Below are 26,249 nucleotides of genomic sequence, written 5' to 3'. Positions count from 1 at the left end.
ATTTGTACGAGAATGCAAAAGCTTCCTTAAAGAGGAAGTAAACCCTAATGGGTTTACTTCCTCTTTGTCTCCCTGCAAAGGTAAAGCATAATGGGCTACTATGCATAGCATTATGTGTCACTTACCTGACACAGGAGTCAGCAATGTCACCACTGTAGCACGAAGCGTCCATCTTCTTCCGGGTATCGCTGCTCCAGCCACTCACAGCGCCGCAACAGCGATGCCGTCACTCCCACACAGGAACCGCCACTAACGGCATATCGCCGTTAGCAGCGGCATGCTCAATGCGCCTGCACGCCGCTGTCTACGGCGCATGCCTGTCTTTTTGTAAATATCTCCTAAACCGTGTAGGTTTAGGAGATATTTCTTGGACCCACAGATAAGCCTTAATCTAGGCTTACCTGTAGGTCAAAGTGGTTTGTAAGGGTTTACAACCACTTTAAACTTGCCCTCTACCCAATGTACTCATGGTGAAGTTATATGCCAGCCTCTGACAACTCTATATCCAGCTGCCAAGCCTATAAAGTTTTATGCTGGACCCATACAGGCCAAGTAATTTAGTAGTCTGTATTTAAGTACCCTATCATAGTAAAGCTTTTGTGCCTGTGGCAAAACTCAAGGTTTGTTTTACAAGTACTGCTGGTAAAAAATAAACACTACGTACGTATATGGAGTATCCTATTATACACTTTCTGAAAATCATATGCACAGGAGCACCACTGGGGTGAAAACTGCCAAGAATGAAAAATATCTGCTGAATGAATTTCCTTCCAGTGGTTTTTTTCATTACAAAGCAAATCAGCCCCAGAAATCTAAAGTGGATTTAGCGTGGCCGTCATTTCTCACCATTGATATGCATAGACTTGTCAGTCTCATTTAGTTTTAATATCAGATCACCAACAAAGATAGATGTGCTTTTACCTCCTGTGGTCTATGGGATTACTGCATTGGCAATAGCCAGCATGAAGACAAAATACCAGACAAACTACTAAGATGACTATGTGAAACAAAGCTAGAACCCAGGCTGTGTTTGGAGCTGGAGATCAAACATTTAATGGTCGTCTATAGGCATAAGCACCAGACTACTACTAAAAACCAGAGGGAACAGTTATTCCACGTAGACACGACCGGACTTTCCGGCAGAAAATATCCGACGGAATGATTCGTCAGACCTATTCTGCCAGAAAGTCCGGTCGTGTGTACGCGGCATTACTGTGACCGTACGCCGAGCAGAATTATTACTTGAGTAATGCTGCTATAAAGCACACTGGTGATATTTTTCTGTTGCATATTGCATTTTAACCACTAGGTGGTGCAAGTGCATGGCAAATGTCAGTGGATGTGGAAGATATTGGTAAGATAGTAGTCGCCAAGTGCACACTTCACCATTTAGATGCTGTTCCTTTAAAGAGAATAACATAAAAAGTTATTTTTTTAAATTTATTTTATTACAAATACCAAAATATAAGAGGGGGTACACCAAATGCTTGTGTGTTGCTGTATTCATGTTGTGATGAAATCTAGGAAAAACAGAAGGAAAAATAAATAAATAAAATTTGCCAGAAACTATGCATAAGAATGGCCTTGCTGATCCAAGAACATATTTTATTGCCTATAACCTATAGTTAGTTCCAAACTGGGCTCCTGGGTTTGTTTTCTTGGGTAAACAGACTACCCGATAAAGAATACATTTTTTGGAATAATGACAAAATGGTCTCAGAGACCAGCATGATTTATATGGACTGTTATATAGAATGTAGAGTAACAAAGCTGATAATCAAGGAAAGCAAAACTTTTTTTTTTTTTTTATTTTATTTAAAAAGTAAACCTATGATGAAAGAGCTACCATTGCTGTGCTACTTATGAAAATGCTTAGTTGTCTGGCATTGTCCACTGGCTATCATACTTTGAGACATTGCCCCGAGGAAATTACACTGATAATAAAAAGTCAGACGAAAGTCTCATGAAGCAACCCAATCAAAGCAAGAGGGTCACATGACAACCAGGCAGTTGGAATTTTTATAATTATAGGTCAACAAATGGCAGCCACAATTTATTTTACAATTTGTTTCTGTTAGGGTGTGTGTAGGTCTGTGCTTGGACTGTAAAATCTCTAACTTTTCTTATCCATTTATTTTACCTTGCATGACAAAACACATGTAAAATCCATGCTGCCTATCTGGATTACTGAAGTAGGAGAAAAGGCGCAGTACACACTGTGTCCAGCAGGGGAAAGCATAGCATATTACTTTTTTTGTTAGGTATTTGGAAACCTGCGTTTATATTTTGCTTATGTAGGGTTCCATTTGCCATTATAGAAGATACTTACACACACACACACACACACACACACACGGCAGATATGAGCCCACACTAGGGCAGATTTGAGCGGTGAATAATGAACTTCCACTACTGATCAATATCCATTCATTGTACTGTTCTGCGGGGATAGCATTATGGGCTTCTATTTCTATCACTACCATCTGTCTTGACAAATGTACAATAAGTTCTTTAATTGCAGCCATCCTACATCTGATCCAAGCACAGTCGCCAAAACGAATTTTAAAATCTTGCTTGATCTTGAAACAGGCTTCCTAAAAGTAATTTGTCATCAGAGAAACTTGGAGCTGCCATTGCTAGCCTCTCGTTTTAACAATTCTAGTTGCCTGGCTCCAGTGCTGACCTGCCTGTTTAATAAATACGTTAATGTGCATGTAAGGCCAAAACTTATTTAGATGGAGTGTAGAATAGAAGTCTACCGATATGGTTTTTTTTCCTCTGGCCGATGAGATGCCGATATTTAGAAATTGTGGTGGCCGATGACCGATATATGATGCCGATTTTTTTTGGGCCAAAATGTTAGGCCGATTTCTCCCCCCCCCCCCATCTTATAAAATCTAACAGACACCTTTCACACTGGGATGTTTTTCAGGTGCTTTTGGGTTAAAAATAGCACCTGTAAAATTCCTGCAAAACGGCTCCCCTGCAATCTCAGTGTGAGAGCCCGAGTGCTTTCACACTAAGGCCATGCGCTGGCAGGACGTTAAAAAAAGTCCTGCAAGCAGCCACTTATATTAAATACACAAAAACCAGGTACTCAAAACTTTTGGACGGAAAAAAAAATGGGCTAACTTTACAGTTTTTTTAAAATCATTAGTGTATTTTTTCCCAAAAAATTGCATTTGAAAGACTGCTGCGCAAATACCGTGTGACATAAAATATTGCAATAACCGCTATTTTATTCCCTGGGGTCTCTGCTAAAAATAAATATATATATATAAAAAAATAATATATATAAAATTTTTGGGGGTCCCAAGTTATTTTCTAGCAGAAAATACAGGATTTTTACTTGTAAGCATCAAGTGTCAGAAAAGATTTAGTCTTTAAAAAATGGTTAAACTGAGAACTCCTACACACAGAGTTCAGTTCATTGAAGAAGAAACATTGCATCTCTTTTCTCCTCTCTGGACAGTCTGCCAAGAAAAGATCAAAGTGCTCCACAGAACACTTCAGGCAACTTGCATTGACTTCTATTACAGAAGTTTTTTGCAAGTGTGCTGAAGTGATAATCGGCCTCTCTCATCAGCAGAATCGGCCGATGCCGATTAATTAAAAAACGCCAAATATCGGTCGACCTCTAGTGTAGAAGGGTTAGAACCCATCAGGTTTTTATTTGTCCCTGCTAGGGAGCTTTATACTTTGCCTGTTTGTCCTGTTGACCATTGTCTCAAGTAAAGAAAGCGGTGGGAAATGCAAAATCTTTAAACTGTCACTGGAACAGGAGGCGAGGGGAAAATCTTTTGATGGGGGACACCTGTTCCAGTTACAACTGTCTAATAGGGTAAATCCTTTTGCTTTTAAGAGATCTCCTCTTACCGCCTGTAGGATCTCTTGGACAAGCAGTGGCGGCTGGTGAAGTTTTAAGATGGGGGGGGGCGCAAGACCCCACCCCTCCATGTTTGGCCCCTCCCACTTCTCATAAGCTTATATCTAGCTAATCTTAAATATAAAAAAAAACATGCACATTACATTTCAAGCAATGAATACCAACTAGACAGACTACAGTCCCCAACAAAGATAGAGGTAAATCATTGCAAGCTTATCACAATGTGTTGGATCTCCATTGTGGGGTTGCAATTTTTCTGTTGGGAACTATAGGTGAAAGTTGCTATTCATTGCTTGCATTTTAATGGGCATGAGCTTTTTTTATATTTACATGATGGTACTTTCCCCAGAATGTGGTTTTCTACCATGAAGCAGATGTTGTGATGGTGCCGCCGACCACTGAACATGTAAAACCCTGAAACCCTGTTGGAAAACCATGGCTTACATGATCCTCAGCAAAGTGCCCTGCCCATATCTAAGTGCAAGCCTATGCACTCGCCTGGCCAGTCCATCACGCAGAAAGCTGTGGCGCGATCGACTGCGCCACAGAGTGCTTTTCTTAGGGCAAATGAAGCGCCTCGTCTGCAATCTCGTGATTGCACAGACGCGGCGCTTACAGGGGCGGACTGACCATTCGGGCATTCGGACGCCGTCCGAGGGCCCGCGGCCAGTAGGGGGCCCGTGAGAAGCTCCTATGCTGCTGGCAGTGCTGCGGTGGAGCCGTTCTGCCGCTGCGGGGGGGGGGGGGGCGGGGGGGCGGCCAAGACACAGCATCTCCCCTGCACCTCTAGCTTTCAGTTCAGTAGGGGCCCGGGAGATGGGAGGAGGCGATCGAATATGTCGTTACAGCGGCATCTCCCTCGGGCTTGTGTTTCTCCATTACAGTGTATAGAGTGGAGAGGGGAGGGGCCTCTGACCCGGGCAGCTATAAGTTTGACTCTTCTGTGAGTTGCTCAGCTTGTACACTGTTGCCGACTGCTGCCCGGGTCAGAGGCTCCTCCCCTCTCCACTCTATACACTGTGAAGGAGAAATACAAACCCCAGGGAGATCCCGCGGTCCACAGGCACCATGGAGCTGACGATCGCCCCTCCCACCTCCCCGTGCTGGGGGTTGGAGGTGCACAGCCAGGTACAGGGAAACCTGGGGGGGGGGGGTGTTTAAGTCTGGGGACCCTGCTGCGTGGAGGGGGGCTCTCTGGGGACCCTGCTGCTGCGTGGAGGGGGGCTCTCTGGGGACCCTGCTGCTGCGTGGAGGGGGGCTCTCTGGGGACCCTGCTGCTGCGTGGAGGGGGGCTCTCTGGGGACCCTGCTGCTGCGTGGAGGGGGGCTCTCTGGGGACCCTGCTGCTGCGTGGAGGGGGGCTCTCTGGGGACCCTGCTGCTGCGTGGAGGGGGGCTCTCTGGGGACCCTGCTGCTGCGTGGAGGGGGGCTCTCTGGGGACCCTGCTGCTGCGTGGAGGGGGGCTCTCTGGGGACCCTGCTGCTGCGTGGAGGGGGGCTCTCTGGGGACCCTGCTGCTGCGTGGAGGGGGGCTCTCTGGGGACCCTGCTGCTGCGTGGAGGGGGGCTCTCTGGGGACCCTGCTGCTGCGTGGAGGGGGGCTCTCTGGGGACCCTGCTGCTGCGTGGAGGGGGGCTCTCTGGGGACCCTGCTGCTGCGTGGAGGGGGGCTCTCTGGGGACCCTGCTGCTGCGTGGAGGGGGGCTCTCTGGGGACCCTGCTGCTGCGTGGAGGGGGGCTCTCTGGGGACCCTGCTGCTGCGTGGAGGGGGGCTCTCTGGGGACCCTGCTGCTGCGTGGAGGGGGCTCTCTGGGGACCCTGAAGTGTGGAGGGGGCTCTCTGGGGACCCTGAAGTGTGGAGGGGGCTCTCTGGGGACCCTGAAGTGTGGAGGGGGCTCTCTGGGGACCCTGAAGTATGGAGGGGGCTCTCTGGGGACCCTGATGTATGGAGGGGGCTCTCTGGGGACCCTGATGTATGGAGGGGGGCTCTCTGGGGACCCTGCTGTATGGAGGGGGGCTCTCTGGGGACCCTGCTGTATGGAGGGGGGCTCTCTGGGGACCCTGCTGTATGGAGGGGGGCTCTCTGGGGACCCTGCTGTATGGAGGGGGGCTCTCTGGGGACCCTGCTGTATGGAGGGGGGCTCTCTGGGGACCCTGCTGTATGGAGGGGGGCTCTCTGGGGACCCTGCTGTATGGAGGGGGGCTCTCTGGGGACCCTGCTGTATGGGGGGGGGCTCTCTGGGGACCCTGCTGTATGGGGGGGGGCTCTCTGGGGACCCTGCTGTATGGGGGGGGTTCTCTGGGGACTCGAGTACCTGTATGTGATTTTGCTCACAGGAGACACAGCCCCGCAGTAAATGCACGTGGTTAATGTGAGTTTATTTTTCTTTATTTTCCTAACTCTTTAAACCTTTATTTTGAACATACAGTAGAGAAATTCTGTCACCAATGCATATGATGCACCAGTGCAAAATATACGTGGTGCTTTGTGAGGGTGTGGCTTGTGTTTGGGTGGGGACAAGGGGGGCCCCCATGATCCCCTACTGTCCGGGGGCCCCATGAGTTGTCAGTCCGCCCCTGGGCGCTTACCATATTGCACTGTGCCCGTTGCCAGGACACAGTGCACATAAGGACATTTTAAAATATATATTTTTTTTAAAGGGAGACGTTTAAATAATTTTTTTTTACATTTTTATTCCCCCCCCCTTTTTTTTTTTTGACTGCATGGGGGGGGGTGGGGGGCACGGCGCCCAGGCCGCCACTGTGGACAAGAGTTGAAGGAAAATCTCCAACAGGACAGGGATAAGGGGGGGGGACAGATTTGGCTCTTCATCTCTATCCTGGAAAAAATAAGTACCTAGGTGTAAGGGGTTTTGATATAATTTTAACCCTTCCTTACCTCCATACTTGTTCAGGCCAGGGACTATTGAAGTTAGGGATCAGCAACTATCACTAGATCTCCTGTACCTTTCTCTCAAGACACATTCTACTGCAAATACATCTATTACAGTAAGTGTAAAGCTTCTTTTTCTTCCATTTAAATGTGTCCTTAGCTTAAAGATTTATTAACCACTTTCAGACCGGACCATTTTGCTGGTAAATGACCAGAGGTCTTTTTACAATTTGGCACTGCGCTGCTTTAACTGGTAATTGCGCGGTCATGCAATGTTGTACCCAAACAAAATTTGCGTCCTTTTCTTCCCACAAATAGAGCTTTCTTTTGATGGTATTTGATTGCCTCTGCGATTTTTATTTTTTGCGATATAAATGGAAAAAGACCGCAAATTTTGAAAAAAAATGATATTTTCTACTTTTTGTTATTAGAAAAATCCAATAAATTCAATTTTAGTCATACATTTAGGCCAAAATGTATTCAGCCACATGTCTTTGGTAAAAAAAAAGTCAATAATTGTATATTTATTGGTTTGCGCAAAAGTTGTCACATCTACAAACTAAGGTACGTTTTCTGGAATTTACGCAGCTTTTAGTTTACGACTGCCTATCTCATTTCTTGAGGTGCTAAAATGGCAGGGCAGTACAAAACCCCCCCAAATGACCCCATTTTGGAAAGTAGACCCCCTAAGGAAAATTGATAAGTGGCATGTTGAGCCCATCGAATATTTTATTTTTTTGCCTCAAGCGATTGAATAATGACAAAAAAATAATTTTTTTTTTTTTTTTTTTTTTTTTTACACAAAGTTGTCACTAAATGATATATTGCTCACACATGCTATGGGCATATGTGAAATGACACCCCAAAATAAATTCTGCTGCTTCTCCTGAGTACGGGGATACCACACGTGTGGGATTTTTGGGAGCCTAGCCGCGTACGGGGCCCCGAAAGCCAAGAACCGCCTTCAGGTTTTCTAAGGGCGTAAATATTTGACTTCACTCCTCACTACCTATTACAGTTTTGAAGGCCATAAAATGCCAAGATGGCACAAAACCCCCACAAATGACCCCATTTTAGAAAGTAGACACCCCAAGCTATTTGCTGAGAGGCATGTTGAGTCCATGGAATATTTTATATTTTGCCACAAGTTGCGGGAAAATTACAAACTTTTTTTTTTTTTCTTCACAAAGTTGTCACTAAATGATATATTGCTCACGCATGCCATGGGCATATGTGAAATGACACCCCAAAATAAATTCTGCTGCTTCTCCTGAGTACGGGGATACCACATATGTGGGACTTTTTGGGAGCCTAGCCGCGTACGGGGCCCCGAAAACCAAGCACCGCCTTCAGGCTTTCTAAGGGCGTTACAGTTTTGAAGGCCATAAAATGCCAAGATGGCACAAACCCCCCCCCAAATGACCCCATTTTGGAAAGTAGACACCCCTAAATTTAGGGGTACACTAGTGAGACTAGGTAATAAATGGCGGGTGCCCTGAAACTATAAAAAAATAACTAACCAACCAGCGTCACCTGTAACAGTTATATGGTGATCACTGGTGAAAGGGTTAACTAGGGGGCAATCAGGGGGCTTTATGCGGTAGTATATGGGGGTCCCTGGCGCTATAAAAAGCTGCGGCGAACCCAAATACCTACCTGCCTAACTAGCGTCACCTGTGACACTAATACAGCGATCAGAAAAATGATCGCTTATTAGGCTGGGTTCACACTGGAGCGATGCGGGAACGCCACGAATCCGCGGCGGGTTCCCGCATCGCATGCCTCCCGGCGGCAGTTCACACTGCCCTATGCGAACTGCTGGGAGTGTCAGTGAAATGTTACTGACACCCCCAGATCAGTTCGCATATCGCAGTGCGATCTGCAAACTCGGATCGCATGGTGTGAACACCCATGCGATCCGATTCTGCTGCGGGCCAAAAAAAGGGTCCCGTGCGAATTTGCGGCGGGTGCGGCGGGTGTGGCGGGTGCGGCGAATGGCTGAACTCGAATCGCACAGAGATCGGATGTGATTTGCACTGCAGTGCGGTGCGAATCACATTCGTTCTCATAAACCGCTGCAATGTGAACCCAGCCTTAGTGACACGGGGGGTGATCACGGGGTTAAACCTTTATTGGGGGGGTTAGGGGGGCACATTAGAACTAAAGGGGGCTAACCCTAACTGCCCTAACAGTTATTACAGTCACAAATGACACCAATGCAAAAAAAAAAAAAAAAGCAATTGGTGTCACTGTGACTGGGGGGGCAGGGGTAATTGGGGGGGTGATCGGGGGGTAAAGGGGGGGGTGTGAGTGTGCCTGGCATGTTCTACTGTATGTGTGGTGTGTTGGTGCAACTCACCAAACCTCTCTCCTCGGTGCCGGAACGAAAAATACCGACACGGAGGAGAGAATACATCACTTCCTCTCCTGTGTTTACATTACAGGAGAGGAAGTGATGTCACGGAGGATTTCCATTCGTCGAGAGCGATCGCGAGGGGGTGGCCATGAATGAATGGCCGCCCCCTCATCCCGGATCGCTCTCGAAGGAATGCCGACCGCCGCAGGCACCGGGGGGGGGGCCCGATCGGGCCCCCCACCCGCGGGCAGGCAGGGACTTATATATACGCCCATATGCCTGCCCGTGCCATTCTGCCGACATATATCGTCGTGCGGCGGTCGGCAAGTGGTTAAACCTGAAAACAAAAATGTAATATAGTGCAGCTTACCAATCTTTTTTTTTTTTAGGCTCAGTTTCCACCGGGTGATCTTGCCGGCAACACACCTCCTGTATTAGCCCTTGTACACGCGGTCGGACATTCCGACAACAAAATCCATCGGATTTTGTCCGAAACTTGTGTTGCATACATGGTCGGACAAAGTTGTCGGAAAATCTGATCGTTTGGAACGTGGTGACGTTATTTAGTTATGACGGGACTACGTTCAGGCTAGTAGCCAATAGCTTTGGTCTAGGAATTTGATCTGAGCATGCGTGGCACTTTGTCCGATCGGACCATGTTGTCCGAAAATTTTATAGCCCAGCTCTAAAACTTTGTCGGTCGGATATTCCGACGGAAACAGTCCGATGGAGCCCACACACGGTCGGATTATCCGACAACACGGTCCGATCGGACATTTTCCATCAGAATGTCTGACCATGTGTACAAGGGCTTAGACACTGCTGTGAATAACGGAGCAATAGAGACAACTTTAGACAGCAGCATTGTCAGTCTGAAGGCAGGGCAGACTAATGCCGTGTACACACAACCGGACTTTCCAGCAGACTAGGTACCATGGTCTTCCTGGACTTTTCAGCGGAGTTCCCACACACCTCCGAATAAACTGACTTGGCCACACATGAACAGACTAAGTCTGTTCGTTTTGAATGTGATGACGCAAGACGGGACTAAAAAAATAAAAAATAAAAATAAAATAAAAAAGGAAGTTCAGTAGCCAATAGCTTCCCCTGTGTCGTATTTGGTCCATCGGACCAGCATACAAGACAAATGGTTTTCCCGATAGGAATTGAGTCAGTCGGACAGATTTGATACATGTTCTCTTTCTAGGTCCGTCAGATTTTTTTAATTTTAATAAATGATCAGATTAGCCCACACACGATCAGATTGTCTAACAGACCAATTCCGTCGGACCTAGTCTGCCGGAAAGTAAGGTTGTGTGTATGCGGCATTAGATGCACTAACAAATTGAAGCCAAATTCCAGCTCAAACTTTATAAGCCATTACAGCAAACAGATTTAATCCTTTTGGGATAAAAGTTTTACATAAATATTAAAAGCTCATTACTATTAAAGTGGCAATAAACCTTTTTTTTTTTTGCAACCTGCAAGGTAAAGCCATTACGTGAAACTTACCTTAAAACGAAGTCCACTGGACTCAGGGACAGACATGTCAGAACCCTGCTGTTCTCTATGGGCAGATTGGATGAAACCGGACTGCATGTCAGTTTTCATCCGATCCCATCTGCTGGACGGATGGCGTATGTATCCCCAGCCGTCCGTTTTGAGTGGATCTTGTCGGATTGGATGGCAGGTGGGTGTCAGCAGACACCTCTCTGCTGACATCCGCCTGCCCATACAAATCAATGGTTGGCACACACTCGGATTCGCCTGAAATATGGACAGGCGGATCTGAACAGGCCAGACGTGTGAAAGGGGCTTTAAGCCCCATACACAGGATCAGAAATTCTGCCAGCAAAAGTCGGATGTGAGCTTTTAGTCAGAAATTCTGGCCATGTGTATGCTCCATCGGACTTTTGCTGGCAGAATTCCAGCCAGCAAAAGATTGAGAGCAGGTTCTTAATTTCGGTCAGAAAAAGTTCTTATTCGAAAATGCGTTCATCTGTATGCAATGCGGACAGGCAAATAAAAAATAAAATAAAAAATATCACGCATGCTCGGAACCATTGAACTTCATTTTATCAGCTCGTCTTAGTGTTGTACGTCACCACGTTCTTGATGGTCGAAAGTTCTGAGATCTTGTGTGACCGTGTGTATGCAAGGCAAGCTTGAACGGAATTCTTGGATGGTTTTTCCGACGGAAAATCCGCTCGTGTGTACGGTGCATAAGTGTTACCTGGTGATCACTGTCACTGAAGAGTGAAAAGTAGGGAACAGTCAAAATTTTGAGTTGTCAAGAACAAATCTTCCAAAATTGATGGAAACACTTATTTCAGTGACAACCCGACGGGTTTCCTACTCTACCCAAAAGTAGACTTTTTTTGGGGCTTTGGATGGGAAAATAAATAAATACACACATTTCATCATCTTCCCCTAGTGCAGTGGTCATCAACTCCTGTCCGCAGGGCCCACTAACAGGCCAGGTTTGCAAGGCAACTGAAATACATCACAGGTGATATCATTTGCTGCTCAGTGATTGCAGTATTCTAGTCTGCATCTCCCCAAGGTAATACATAAAACCTGGCCCGTTAGTGGGCCCTGAGGACAGGGTTGATGACCACTGCCCTAGTGGGTCATATGCATGTATGTCGAGGATGACAGGAGAGCTTTTAGCTGTCACGTCATTAGCAGTAAGCTTACATGAGTTCAGGAGGTAGAAGAGGGGGGCTGTGTAGGCTGTTCTTTGTCCTTTGAGCAATTCTTCTTACATCCCTCAGCACATTTCTTCTTGCATTCATCACAGTGGTGGTGACAGTGCCTGGTGAAAAGAAAGGTCACAGTATACAGGAGTAAAGTTTTGATCTTTTTTGTTTTCCCCTTTTCAAGTGTGCATGTGCAGTAGAACCCTATAGACTTCTATGGGGCTGGGAGATAGATCAAGCTCTTGGCCCCATACAATTCTAGGAGTTTCTACTGCACATGCAGTAGCAAGTAGAATAAAGTGCCTGGTAAAAGGTAACCATTGCAGTTTATTGGTGACAGTGTGAGTATACAGTGGAAGAGCATCAGAGTGGGTCTGAGTGGGCAGCACAACGGGAGGGAGGAGGGGGAAGAAAAGTTCAGAAAATGCAGTTTGAAAGTTTGCTTTACATCATAATCAAATCACGAGATCATTCTATACAATTTTCCAATATATAGTGCATGATTCTTTTAACAATAGAAATGTCCAAATTTTAAACTCTGAAAGTGGTAGTAAAAAAGGTAGAAGAAGAAAATTTTTTTTTTTTTACCTTACTGCATTAAAAAGGTTAAAAAAAAAAAAAAAAAAAAAAAAAAAAACACAAACACCTGTGTTCTGATCCATATCTCCACATCCCCCCCCCCCCCGGCCTCCCCTTATACTTAACCTGAGCCCGAGTGCGATCCAGCACTGTGCTTGAGTACAGTGGCTCTCTCCCTCAACAGAGGCAGCAGTGGGAGCCTGATGTTGTCAATTAAATCCTGTGATGTCAAAGCACCCTTTAGAGAACTCTGCACAATCCTGGGCACACCAGTCTGAGGGCTTGTTCACACCAGGTAATGCGTCCGAGCACACTTTTTCTTTTTTTTTCTCCTTTTCTTTTTGCATGTTCATGCACTTCCCCCGCCCGCACTGCTTTAGGTTTTGCCAGTAATAGTACATTTAGCCGCAGAGGGGAGGAGAAGAGAGCCATGCAGGCTGTTCTCCCTCTCTATTTGCAGAGTCGTACAGCATGGGAGTTAACACAGAGTCACACACATCAGACCAGGATGTGGCCACGGCAACCCTGAGGACTCTGTGGCACCCCAGTTGAAAAACACCGCTATAGACGCAAGCAGCGTGGCTCGGGATCAAGCACACATGAGTGCCCCTATAGCAAGCAGTTTCCTTTGGGGGGCACTCGCCAAAGAGGGGAGGGAATGGAGAAGGGGGGAGATTGGGCTGCTCTGCGCAAAACTATTGCGCAGACCAGGCATATATAACATGTTTGCGATTGAAAAAAAAATAAGAATAAAATCCAAAATCTCTTTGCATCAGCTTATACAGTACCTCACAAAAGGGAGTTCACCCCTCACAAGTTTGTAAATATTATATCTTTTTAGGTGACACTGAAGAAATGGCACTTTGCTAAAATGTAAAGTAGTGAATGTAAAGCTTGTATAACAGTGCAAACTTGCTGTCCCTTCAAAATAACAAACACACAGCCATTAAATCTCTAAACCACTGGCAACTAAAGTGAAAATGTCCAAATTGGGCCCAATTAGCCATTTTCCCTCCCCATTGTCATGTGGCACAAGGTCTCAGGTGTGAATGGGGAGCGGGTGTGTTAAATCTGGCATTATCGCTCTCACTCTCATACTGGTCACTGGAAGTTCAACATGGCAGCTCATGGCAAAGAACTGAAAAAAAAAAAAAAATTGTTGCTCTACATAAAAGATGGCCTACGCTATAAGAAGGTTGCCAAGACCCTGAAATTGAGCTGTAGCACAGTGGCCAAGACCATACAGCAGTTTAACAGGACAGGTTCCATTCAGAACAGGCCTCACCATGGGTCGACCAAAGAAGTTGAGTGCACGTGTTCAGTGCGATATCCAGAGGTAGTTTTGGGGAAACAGATGTATGAGTGCTGCCAGCATTGCTGCAGAGGTTGAAGGGGTGGGGGGTCAGCCTGTCAGTGCTCAGACCATACGCCACACACTGCATCAAATTGGTCTGCATGGCTGTTGTCCCAGAAGGAAGCCTCTTCTAAAGATGATGCACAAGAAAGCCTGCAAACAGTTTGCTGAAGACAAGCAGACTAAGGACATGTATTACTGGAACCATGTCCTGTGGTCTGATGAGACCAAGATAAACGTATTCGGTTCAGATGGAGTGAAGCATGTGTGGCAGCAACAAGCTGAGGAGTACAAAGACAAGTGTGTCTTGCCTACAGTCAAGCATGATGGTGGGAGTGTCATGGTCTGGGGCTGCATGAGTGCTGCTGGCACTGAGGAGCTACAGTTCATTGAGGGAATCACGAATGCCAATATGTACTGTGACATACTGAAGCAGAGCCTGATCCCCCCCTCTTCAAAGGCTGGCTGCAAGGGAGTATTTCAACATGATAATGACTCCAAACATCTCCAAGATGACCACTGCCTTGCTAAAAAAAAAAGCTGGAGGATAAAAGGCGATGGACTGGCCAAGCATGTATCCAGACCTAAACCCTATTGAGCATCTGTGGGGCATCCTCAAACAGAAGGTAAAGAAGCTCAAGTTCTCCAACATCCACCATCTCCGTGATGTCGTCATGTAGGAGTGGACGAGGACTCCAGTGGCAACCTGTGAAGCTCTGCTGAACTTAATGTCCAAGAGGGTTAAGGCAGTGCTTAAAAATAAATGGTGGCCACACAAAATATTGACACTTTGGGCCCAATTTGGACATTTTCACTTAGGGGTGTACTCACTTTTGTTGCCAGCAGTTTAGACATGAATGGCTGTGTGTTGAGTTATTTTGGAGGGGGCAGCAAATTCACACTGTTATACAAGTTGTACACTCACTACTTTACATTAGTAGCAAAGGGTAATTTCTTCAGCGTTGTCACATGAAAATAAATAATTACAAAAAATGTGAGGGGTGTACTCTTGTGGAGATACTGTAGGTTAAATAGTTTGACCATAAAAGATAATATTACGCCACCTACTTTTGATGTTTTCCCAAAAATCCTGGACCGAATCCACAACTAATGCCAGGAACAAAACCAACTTGAAACATTTTATCCATACCGGTGTTTTGAAACTTTTTCTGGCAAGCTCCCATGTATGAAATCTTTCCGACAGCAAAACCCAGGACACCAGCCACTGTATATAAAGGTGACAATTCATTGTATTACCATTCAGTGCTCTATAACATGGGACTGCATGTGCCCAAAAAGAAGGTAAACTGGACATTAGCAAAGATAAAGATCTCACCTGCTGACATTCTAACAGATTTGGCCATAACACAGGAGACAAACAATGTACAAGTCCAGCTCCCAAATCAACAAATGTGATCAAAACAACAACAGCCTCTACCATCTTGGGTCAATGTCTAAATGGATATTGGATGACCATTAAAAATATTTTGGAATATTGTGCAGTTATCTGAGAATTAGATCTAAAGCTGAACCCCAAGTACATAACAAAATCATTGCAATTGGCATTTTCTATTAAAGCCTAGTTTAGTACAAAAAATAAAATAAAAAAGATAAAATAAAAAACACATTAAGGGCAAGTTCACACCAGATGCAGTTCCGTGTGCTTTTTTTTCTGCACAAAATGCATGCACAGGGTTTTCGATGTATTCCAATGGCTCTAGTTCACACTATGCAGTAAGTTTCCAGTCCGTTTCTGTATGGGAAACTGACTGCATGGTGTGATCTAAAGCCTTTGGACTACATGGAAAACACTGTGCATGCATTTTGTGCAGAAAAAAAATAAAAAATAAAAAAAAAGTGCGCGGAACAGCATTTGATGTGAACTGGCCCCAAGAAAGTATAAGTTGCCAAGGTGGTGTTGCCAAACACTGCTCCTGAGGAAATCTAGTTGTAATGAAACATGCTGAGCACTTGTCAATTTCATAAGAGTTTGCTTTTTTTTAAATATATATATATATATATATATATATATATATATATATATATATATATATATATATATATATATATATATATATATATATATATATATATATATATATATATATATATATAATTGCACTATTTTTGAACTCTTCCTCTGTTCCGATTAAAAAATAAAAGTCATTAGGTTAGAAGTGAGACCTGAGGGGAATTACCAATCAGGTCCCCGTTTAAAAACATGGTTCAGGAGGTGGTCAGAGACTGGCGACATGGTTCAGGAGGTGGTCAGAGACTGGCGACATGGTTCAGGAGGTGGTCAGAGACTGGCGACATGGTAAAAGAGATAAGTGGGGTGTCCCCTCGTGCCGCCAGTGGGGTGTCCCCTTGTGCCGCCAGTGATGCAGCAAAGAGAGAGGAGAGCCGCCTCTGCCGTCTGGTTCAATAGAGCGCCGGGAACATCACAGCTTTAAATTTCAATAGCTGTGTGTTCGCCGTCGCATACAGCCCCTCCCCCTTGTCCGGGGAAATGTGATAGACAGATCCCCCGTCCAATGTGGATGGGTGATCTGTCTATCAAAGTTCCCCCGAACAAGGGGGAGGGGCTGTATGCGACGGCGCGTGATGGGGGAACACACAGCTATTGAAATTAAAGCTGTGATGTTCCCGGCGCTCTATTGAACCAGAGGGCGGAAGCGGCTCTCCTGCGCTATACACCTCCCGTGATGGGCGGCACCAGGGGCGGGGGCGGGCTCCCCCTGCCCCGCCCCATTTTCGGCTCAATTATCGGCCGTTTTTTCCTTCCGGCTAATTGCCGAAAGGGCCATTTTCGGCCGATATGTTTCGGCGGCCGAAATTTCGGTGCATCCCTAGTACATATAGATCTATCTATCTATCTATCTATCTTTTTTTTTTTTGATAACCCAGTTTAGCAGTTAATTTTACTTTAATTTGGATTATAGATAAGGGTTTTTTAGTGCAGAGGTTTTACGCAAAATACACTAGAATAAGAGGATAGGGGAAATCTCTTAACAGGAACACTTTTTCAGTGGGGACTGCTGTTTGAGAAAGTTTCTGTTACCTTCCAGTGGTGCCTTCCTGGGGTAGGAAGTTTAAAGAAATCTCAGAGACAGCAATAGGAATTTAACAGAGATTATAACCCTTTCACACTATCCAAAACTAAGGCCTCTTTCACACTGACGTCCCGTTCAGGCCCGCCTGTCAGTTTTTCAGGCGGACCTGAACGGGTGCTCCATAGAGCTCTATGGAGCGTCGGATGTCAGCGGTGACATGTCCGCTGACATCCGACCCGCTCCGATCCGAAAAAGTGTAACGGAGGAAAAAGCTATTTTTCCATCCGTCTGCGGATCGGATCGGGTGACGACGGGCACTGCGGTCCGTCGTCATCCGATCTCCCATAGGGGAGAGCGGCGCTGTGACAGATCCGTCCCTGCGCAGTGTGCAGAGACGGACCGGTCATCTCCCTGCTCAGCGGGGATCGACGGAGTGATCCCCGCTGAGCAAACGGATATCCACGGGGTGGATCAGAACTGATCCGCCCCGTGTGAAAGGACCCTTAAAGAAAAATTTTGTCTAAAGTGCAAAAAAAAAAAAAAAAAATTGAAATAAAAAAAAAAAAAAGTATCACTCACAGCACTCAATTGTTTAAAGTTCCACTTTTAAATGATCAATAAAACTACCCTTCCTTGCTCATTAATGATCCTATAATCTAGTAAAAACCACCGCTCCAGATTATAAGCAGTATTCAAAATAGATATTTTGACATAAGAAATAATAAGGGTATATTGAAAGCAGACCTAGCTACTGGAGGAAAAATAAATAAAAAGTCTGCATAAAATTGTATACTTACAAGCAACTTTTGGCAAGGATCCCAACCTTTTGTTTGGCAACAGATATCCTGAAAAAAATAAAGACAAAAATGATCTACTTGTCATTATGGAATCCACACAGTAGAGATAGAAATTAATCATCCCCCCCTTCATGACCAGGCCATTTTATGCTATATGGCACTGCATTCAATTTAAACTGACAATTGCGCGGTCATTCAAAGCTGTACCCAAATAAAATGTACATCCCCCCCCCCCCCCCCCCCACAAATAGAGGTTTATTTTGGTGCCATTTGTTCACCTCTGAGTTTCATTTTTTGCTATAAAAACAAATACATTTTGAAAAAATAAAATAAACACTCTCTCTCTCTCTCACAAAACCAAATACAAAAGTTTTCTTGCTACTCCTTCATAAAAGGCCAGATTTGTGGAGTGTATGACTAATAGTTGTCCTGTGGACAGATTCTCCCACCTGAGCTGTGGATCTCTGCAGCTCTCCCAGAGTTACAATGGGCTTCTTAGCTGCCTCTCCATTTGATGTTCTCCTTGCCCAGTCTGTCAATTTAGGTGGACAGCCATATCTTGGCAAGATTGCAGTTCTTTCCATTTTCAGATGAAGGTTGGAACAGTGCTCATTGAGATGTTCAAAGCTTGGGATATATTTTTAATTTAACCCTGCTTTAAAAACTTCTCCAGAACTTTATCCCTGACCTGGTGTGTTCCTTGGCCTTCATGGTGAGGTATGTTCACTAACAAACCGCTGATGGCTTCACAGAACAGCTGTATTTACACCGAGATTAAATTATGATACCTTTGATAAAGTCACGTGGACAGTGACGCAACGCGTTAGGGAAGAGAGCCGGGTGACGTTAGTGTCCGATCTCGGATGGGATCGGTAACACTATTCGTTACTGCTGTGTTTATTGTCGAATTGTAAGTGTTTGACTTTTTGTTAAACTGATAGTTTTTAATACTGCACTATGGAGTCCTTCCTTTTCTCTCCAATACTTGGCTGAGTGCCTGGAGACCCTGAATAATTCAGACAGAGGATAGAAACCCACAGGAGCTGTGCTATCAGGGGGAGCCTGGGAACGGATCGGCCAGTATCTATAAGGATGTCTTTTATTCCTTATTTGAGGTGAGGCTGGGGAAAAAACACTATCCATTGTAATACACCGGAGAGTGCTTGGATGGGGTCACTCCTGTAGCAGATGAATTGTATCACATATTGAAAAGAGATGAACACAATTGGATTGCATTGCACTGTGTATGGGACCCTGCTCTTTCACTATCATTTTGGATTTATGATTTATTTAAATTTTTTTTCAAGATTGTCTATTCATTGTTTGAGCACGTTTATGGACTATTTTGGACATCACCGATTTCTTGCTGCCATTTGTTTACACCAAAGTTTGCTCTTTGCACGTTACTAGGTGCAATTTATTTTTTAGTTTATTTTTTGCTGATACTCTGCACAGAGATTTTTCATCTTTTGCACAATTATTGCTGCACTGTCATTATATACTATTGCCATTTTGCACAGCTTGCTGGTTTTGCAATATCTGTATATTGTTATTTTGCACAGATTGTGTAATCTTGCCCTTTTTTTTTTTTACGAATTTTCACAGATTATTTTGCACATTGGATTTATTATATTTGAGGATTGTTTTGCACATTGGATTTATCATATTTGAAGATTTTTAGCCATTTACCTGTTTGAAGGACAGTTATTCAATTAATTGCTATAGCATTGGTTTGCTAATCTTTGGCTATACAATTTTGATGAAGAAATTAACATAAGGACACTTTATCTCTTTGGATTTATCCTTTTGGAGTCTCCAAAGGATTTATGCTTTGCCAATTAGTTTATTAATGGCTTTTATGCCATTTTAAAGTGTAGCGCCGGGCTCCTAAAGAGCACGCGCTATGTTTTTGTCAATTTAAATGTTCCCAAGACCATAGTTGGGTTTTAGAGTTAATTGTAGTCTCAGTATCACTTTGGCTGAACTGTATTGTGTTCTGCTTGGCCATAGGTGTGGGTGTCACCTTTGGCAGGCATTGGAATGCAGTCCGGTTGGACGCATTGGGTGCCAATCTTCTGGTCCAGAGGATTATTTCTGACTGCCTGGTCCTGGTCCTTCTGACCAGCCCCCAGAGGCACAGTAACCGGAAGGAGGGTTCCAAGGTGGTCCGGTGCCATCTCGGTTTTGGAGAGGCCCAGCAACTGCAAACACAACCAGGGGGAGGACCCTTCAGAAGAGGGCCATGCACAAGGCTGGCTGCTCAGCAAGAGCCTGGAAGCTAAGCTGGAAAGGACACCAGGTGAATCCACACATACGGTATCGCCGGACCGGCTGCGAGAAACTGGTACCCTATGAGAGTTCTCTAATTTCATCCTTCAGTTACAACCAAGTGTAGCAGAGACATAATTGTGTATTAATGTAGTTATGTTCATATCAATGTTAAATCTGTGGACATTGCGATGGCTCAGTGTATGGAGCCATCTACTGACACATTCTGGTAATGCACAGATATGGTGATTTTAAAACACAAAAGACTTTCATAGGAAGTGATGTTTGTTTTTATAAGAGGCTTGACCTTTGTTACCCAGTCTGTGTGACCTACCCATGAATACTCTGATATGCAGGGAATGCTGAGTAGGGGGATAAAAGGAGCTGCAGTGACCATATTTGGTCTCTTGGGACCACGCTGCCCGCCTGTACGGAACTTTGTTGAAGGTTTTCGAACACATTTGCAGACAGTCACTGCGGAGTGCACACCGGACCGTTTGTGAGGTGACTTGATGGAGCCTGAGAGCTGATGATCAGATTGACGAGGTTCGGAGACGCTTGTCGGAGTAGCACAGAGCATCTGGCCCAGCCTGAGCAGGAGCAAGCTGCAGTTACTGGACCAAAGCCATCACTCCGAACTCTGATCCAGTTGGCGAGCGGGTTACGGCCCGCCGTTTAATACTATTGCACATAGTTAGACTTACTCACAGGCCTCGCTGGAACCTGTTACATGGAAGCGAAACTGAACAACTTTAGTAGGCTTGAGGCCCGGTTCACTTTAACGCCCAAGTGTTATTACAAGTTCTTGGAGTTATACCTGGAGTATTCTGAGTCAACTTTCTTCACTTACCCCTTTGGATTACAGTTACCTGAGGAACCATTTAAGCTAGCGAAAAAAGAAGATAAGAGGAGGAAATACTTTAAGTGAGGCCTCACGTAGACTAAGTAAGGGGAGCTCCCAGGTCTAGATAATAACATACTTGCATATTGTTTATTGTATCTGACTGTTGATTCATGCTGTACTGACATTCTACGTTGGGACAACAGTGCAATCCCTGTAATCACTTATTTGTTATACTTTCAGTAAAAGTATTTCTGGTTAAGAGTACAAGTGTGTGGTCTACTGCCTTTCCCCACCAGGTGGAGCCAGGGAATCCTGAGGGATCGATACAGGTACCTTATACTGTATTATTGCACCACAGCTGTGCCAAGGGGATGAAGTTACATTGAAAGGGGGTTTCTCAGAAGAGTGCAGGCCCAACTCAAATTAGTAGCTCCTTCGGGGGTCAGTGCTACACAAGTCTGTGGCAGAGACTTTGCTTTATCTGAATCAATCCTTTTAGGAAAAAAAACTTAAGACCTTCTTCTTTTAGCTGATGATCAAAGCTCGCCACAGCGCCTAGAGGCGATTCAGTTCGCATTGTGCACTATACAAGTATTTCATTCAATCACCTGTCGGTTGCTAAATTCACCACAAGGGGATTTATCCAATAGTTGTAATATCCAGTTGCGAATGGCTATTCCCTGGATTGCATAGTGAGAGACATTCAAGTGTCAGCAGTTCCAAGAGTACCTAAGCTTCCCTACCCATACCCTCTATTCCCTGCTGAGAGACTGTGTTCTGTTCAACGTTTTGCAAATAAAAATCCCTAAAGTGGATCCAGTATCTCTGTAGTTCGTTGGGGCATCTACCTCGGGAAACCCCTAGACACACACACACACACACAAGGTCAAGAAGGTAACGGTAAGCCCAAAAAAAATTAAAAATAAATAACCAGACGCTCTTTCCGGGGTCAGTGCTACATATCTTTACCTTTTATCATTGTCTGGTGTGAGACCACTTTTATGTTGGCTGCTGCATTGCTAGGTTGATTTCTTATCTATTTTTCCCCTTGTGGCTTGTGCATTCGTTCCCCCTACTGTATATAGCATGTAGTCCTATTTTCACTCATTCTTTGCCCCATTCATGAAAAATGAATGTACATGCACTTTTCGCTGGGCAAATGGCTATCCAAATGCTTTATAAATCAACCCCCAAGAGAATACTTCACCCCTTCCTACTCATCCCTATAACATAAAGAGGATATGTTCTTTGGTCTGGCATGGCTGATGACACACAGATAAAACATTGATGACACTTGCATGTATTGCAAGAATGTACGGCTTTATTCAATTTTTTTTTTTGGCCAAAAATATACTTAAAGTGGTTCTGCACCTTTAAAAAAAAAATATTAAAAGCCAGCAGCTACAAATATTGCAGCTGCTGACTTTTAATAAATTGACACTTAGCTGTCCCAGGGTCCAGCGATGTCGGCGGCAGATGACGAGCAATCGCTCGTCTCTCTGCTGCCCCTGCCGCCATCCTCTGTCAGGGAATCGGGAAGTGAAGCATTGCGGCTTCACTGCCCGGTTCCCTACTGCGCATGCGCGAGTCGCGCTGCACGTCTCTGCTGGTCCCCGCTGTGTCCTGGGAACTGTCTGTTTCCCAGAACACAACGGGGGGGGGGGGGGGGGCCCCATCTGCGGTGGTCTTGTCGTGGAAGTGGGTGCAGATACCTGGATTATCCAGGTAACTGTACCCCCCTCCCCCCTGAGAGGTGCCGATTGTGGCACCGGGGGGGAAATCAGATGAGCGGAACTTCCACTTCAGGGTGGAGGACAGCTTTAATATGTGATGGATACCTCCCGTTAGTCAATGTGTGCTTGACAACCCTCCAATACAAATGATGACGTTTTATTGCACATGATTTACTCACCTTTGTAAACGAGGCCCTGAGTGGCAAGCATGCTACCAAGAGACAAAGGCAGAGCTGTTAAGAAAAAAGGAGGTATCTATAAGAATTAAATAGCCAAAGGAATGTAATAATAAACAATGAAATCTAATTTGCACAATCATGCAATCACCAGTATGGAGTATACCCCACAGCTCATCTGACCCCTACCAGTTGGTCTGGCAATCATTGTTAGGTTTTATCCCCATAAAATAAGTCCCACAAGTAATTAAAGTAGAACAAAAAAATAAAAATAAAAAAAGTCAAATTAAAAATTCTCTCTCTCCCCCCCCCCCCCCCCCCCCCCATTTTGGATGGAGTAAGGGAGGGCTATAACCACATCAGCTTTATTTTGCCATCTGTGTCTCACTTAGGCTGGCCATACATTATACAATTTTCTTGTACAACTTTCCTTTAGATTTACCAAAACCATATATAATAATATGAGGTCAAATCTAAGCACATTCAATTTTTATGCAGTCATGCAGGCCCTTGCACTACATGGTTAGAAAAATAGGAAGTAAGAGGGAATCCCTCCAAAGTGAGTTGCCACCAATGGAGGATTTCCCATATATTTCTGTTCTGGTGACAACCCAAAAAGTTAGGATTCTTTTTGAATTTTGGTTAAAAAGGCAAAATAGGAGGGTGAATCCCCCTAACAGGGAAACAGAGAGCCATAAAAACCTCAAAAATAAATAGATAAAAGGGGGGGGGGGGGGGGGAGTTTTGCCTTTAGTTACACTGTAACTACCAGTAACTGGAACCTTACCTCTGGCTGATCTGACCATTGAGTTTGTTACCGAAAATTGTCAACTATGCATTAACCACTTCCCGACCAGCGCACGACGATGTACGTCGACAGAATGGCACGGGCAGGCATATATGTACGTCCAATATTCGTTGCCGGCGTGCCATCGGGAGCGCGCCGCCGGCGGCGCGCTCCCGCGCTGGTCAGGACCCCCGTGAGTCCGGTCACGGGACCCGCGGACTCGATCGCCGCGGGCATCCCCGCGATCGACTTACGGAGCGGCCGAATGGAGGAAATGCTGTATAAACAACATTTTTCCATTCTGCCTAGCAACTAGTGACGCTGATCTCTGCTCCATGTGATTGGAGCAGAGATCAGTGTACACTAAATGAAAGCCCAACCCCCCCACAGTTAGTAACACACCCCTAGGAACACTTAACCCCTACACTGCCACCCACTGGTTAACCCTTTCACTGCCAGTGTCATTTACACAGGAATCACTGCATTTATATAGCAGTGATTACTGTATAAATGACAATGGTCCCAAAAATGTGTCAAAAATGTCCGATGGGTCCCCCACAATGTCGCAGTCACAATAAAAATCGCAGATCGCCGCCATTACTAGTAAAAATAAAATAAAAAATAATAAAAAATTATTAATAAAAATGCTATAAAACTATCCCTATTTTGTAAACGCTATAACTTTTGCGCAAACCAATCAATAATCGCTTATTGCGATTTTTTTTTACCAAAAATATGTAGAAGAATACGTATCGGCCTAAACTGAGGGAAAAAAAATGTTTATATATTTTTGGGGGATATTTATTATTACAAAAAGTAAAAAATAATGCGTTTTTTTCAAAATTATCGCTCCATTTTTGTTTATAGCGCAAAAAATAAAAACCGCAGGGGTGATCAAATACCACCAAAAGAAAGCTCTATTTGTGGGAAAAAAAAGGACGTTAATTTTGTTTGGGAGCCACGTCGCACGACCGCGCAATTGTCAGTTAAAGCGACGCAGTGCCGAATCGCAAAAAGTGGTCTGGTCTTTGACCAGCAAATTGGTCCGGTCTGAAAGTGGTTAAACATACTATATCACGTGTATAAATTACCTCTGTACCAAAAGCTTTCTTCTTTGCATTCCTTCATGATTTTTTTAATTTCATGCCTTTGTTCAGGTGTAAAGGGACACTTCTGTGGGAGGAAAAAAAATAAATAAATTTTCAATTAATATACATGATGTATTCATAGTATGTAATCATAGCACATTGTGCTATTCTTTGCAATGCTGGCATATGCTATAAACACATCGTCTCCATGTAAAGGATAACAATCTTTGGCACAATGTTGCACCCATCTTTAGAGTGTAACATGGTGCAAATTTTGGTAAATCTGAAGACAAAAATTTGCAGAAGTGTGTATTGGGTCAAATTCTGAAGTCACCAAACGGACATCTTTACACCCACGGAAGGTTAGTGGTAAAATAAGTGTGAAATGCAAGATTTCAGTGTAAATAGATGTCCGCTTGGCAATTTCAAACTGTAGGCTTAGTGTGGGCGAGTGCAGGTGTACAAAGATGGCAGTTACGAAATCTGACAGAACACCAGTTCAACAGAAACTAGCTGATATTCAGCCCTTGTGTACATCAGCCTGTCTGAAAGTATCCATTGGATTGCCAGCTTCTGATGAAAGGGGATTCTGGAAAACCAGCAGATTGGCATCCAACCAGCGCTTATAGCCAATGGCCCCCTGTCAGAACACAATAGTACATCGATCTCCCCGCTGAGCTAACATTGGATAGATAGCACATGAAGCTCCTCTGTTTTTTTTTTTTCTATTCAGCCCGCTGGATTAAATTAAATAAATAAATAGAAAAATCTGCTTTCCAGGTCAGTATTTTGCACCGGTACATGCAAATGCACAAATACTTTGAATATTTAATAGATTTTGCCTAAATAAGGTATACGTGTGTAGCGGGTGCCTCACTCTATAACCCACGATACCAAGCTGGCCGGAACAATGTACACAGGCTTTCCAGCTTGAGTTAGGAAGAGTTGCCTGCCAGCAGTAAGGGGGATTTTCACCCCCTTTTCTCACTTACTGAGTTTGTTGTAATATGAGCTGACATACACAGAGCTGTACATTCAGTAGCCTCTCTTGTGCCCCTATGGGCAAGAAGATATAAGCCAATTAAAAGCACAGTTACAACAGCCAATCGGAGAGACTTTACTAAGCTGCAGGATTCTGGGACATGCAGTTCCCTCACAAAGTGGCTCTATAGCCTGGTTTTCAAGAAGGAACTACAAAGAGCCCCGGATGCTCTGCTGACAGGAAAGTAAAAGACTATATTTGGTGTCCTGAGAAAAAGTTCAGTCAGCGAGGAGGGAGTAGAGAGACCAGACCTGAGGGAGAGGTTCTGTCTCTCAGATGATCTCTCTCCATGATTCCGGCCTCCTCCACCAGTCGGGACATCCAGCCTGAGAGAAGGTGATCCCAGGTGCATATTGAGGCGCACCTGCACTGACGGTGAATCGTTAGTGTGAGGTGACCAGTTGGGTTGCCAAGAGAGCCTGTCTGTTCTAGGGCATTCATTTGGGCCTTGATCACAGGATTGAGTGATAGGGAATTTTGCCCATCTGCAGGGAACAGACCCTGCACTACAGAAAGAGTTATTTGAACACTGTATACAGAAAACATTGCTAGATGTCATCTTGCTGACATTTGTATTACCACACGGATAAGGGATAAGGCTATCCATTTCTGGGACACTGTATACAGACACCATTATCCTCTCACCTTGTTGAACAAAATCATGTCTGTTTCACTTGATAGTCTCGGCCAGCTGTGTT

The 26,249-nt window shown here is 44.7% G+C and overlaps 1 protein-coding gene across 1 annotated transcript in view; it reads right to left on the bottom strand.

Moving 5' to 3' along the window:
* Window positions 1-1,029: 1,029 nt before the first annotated feature.
* Window positions 1,030-26,249, bottom strand: part of OCIAD2 (OCIA domain containing 2) — a 39,088-nt gene continuing 13,868 nt past the window's right edge. Inside the window, exons 2-7 of the mRNA XM_077477509.1 lie at window positions 24,513-24,594; window positions 22,638-22,691; window positions 17,614-17,661; window positions 14,832-14,988; window positions 11,829-11,946; window positions 1,030-1,520 (exon numbers count right to left, since the gene is read on the bottom strand). Coding sequence (XP_077333635.1) covers window positions 11,835-11,946; window positions 14,832-14,988; window positions 17,614-17,661; window positions 22,638-22,691; window positions 24,513-24,594 — 453 coding nt within the window. The 3' untranslated portion in view covers window positions 1,030-1,520; window positions 11,829-11,834. The remainder of the gene's footprint in view (window positions 1,521-11,828; window positions 11,947-14,831; window positions 14,989-17,613; window positions 17,662-22,637; window positions 22,692-24,512; window positions 24,595-26,249) is intronic.

This window comes from Lithobates pipiens, unplaced genomic scaffold (assembly GCF_037356315.1).
Source record: "Lithobates pipiens isolate NorthernLeopardFrog02 unplaced genomic scaffold, aLitPip1_a1.2 Scaffold_13, whole genome shotgun sequence".
NCBI classification, from domain to species: domain Eukaryota; kingdom Metazoa; phylum Chordata; class Amphibia; order Anura; family Ranidae; genus Lithobates; species Lithobates pipiens.
Note: the sequence above shows the minus strand (reverse complement) of the source record. Positions and strands in the feature narration are given on the sequence as shown.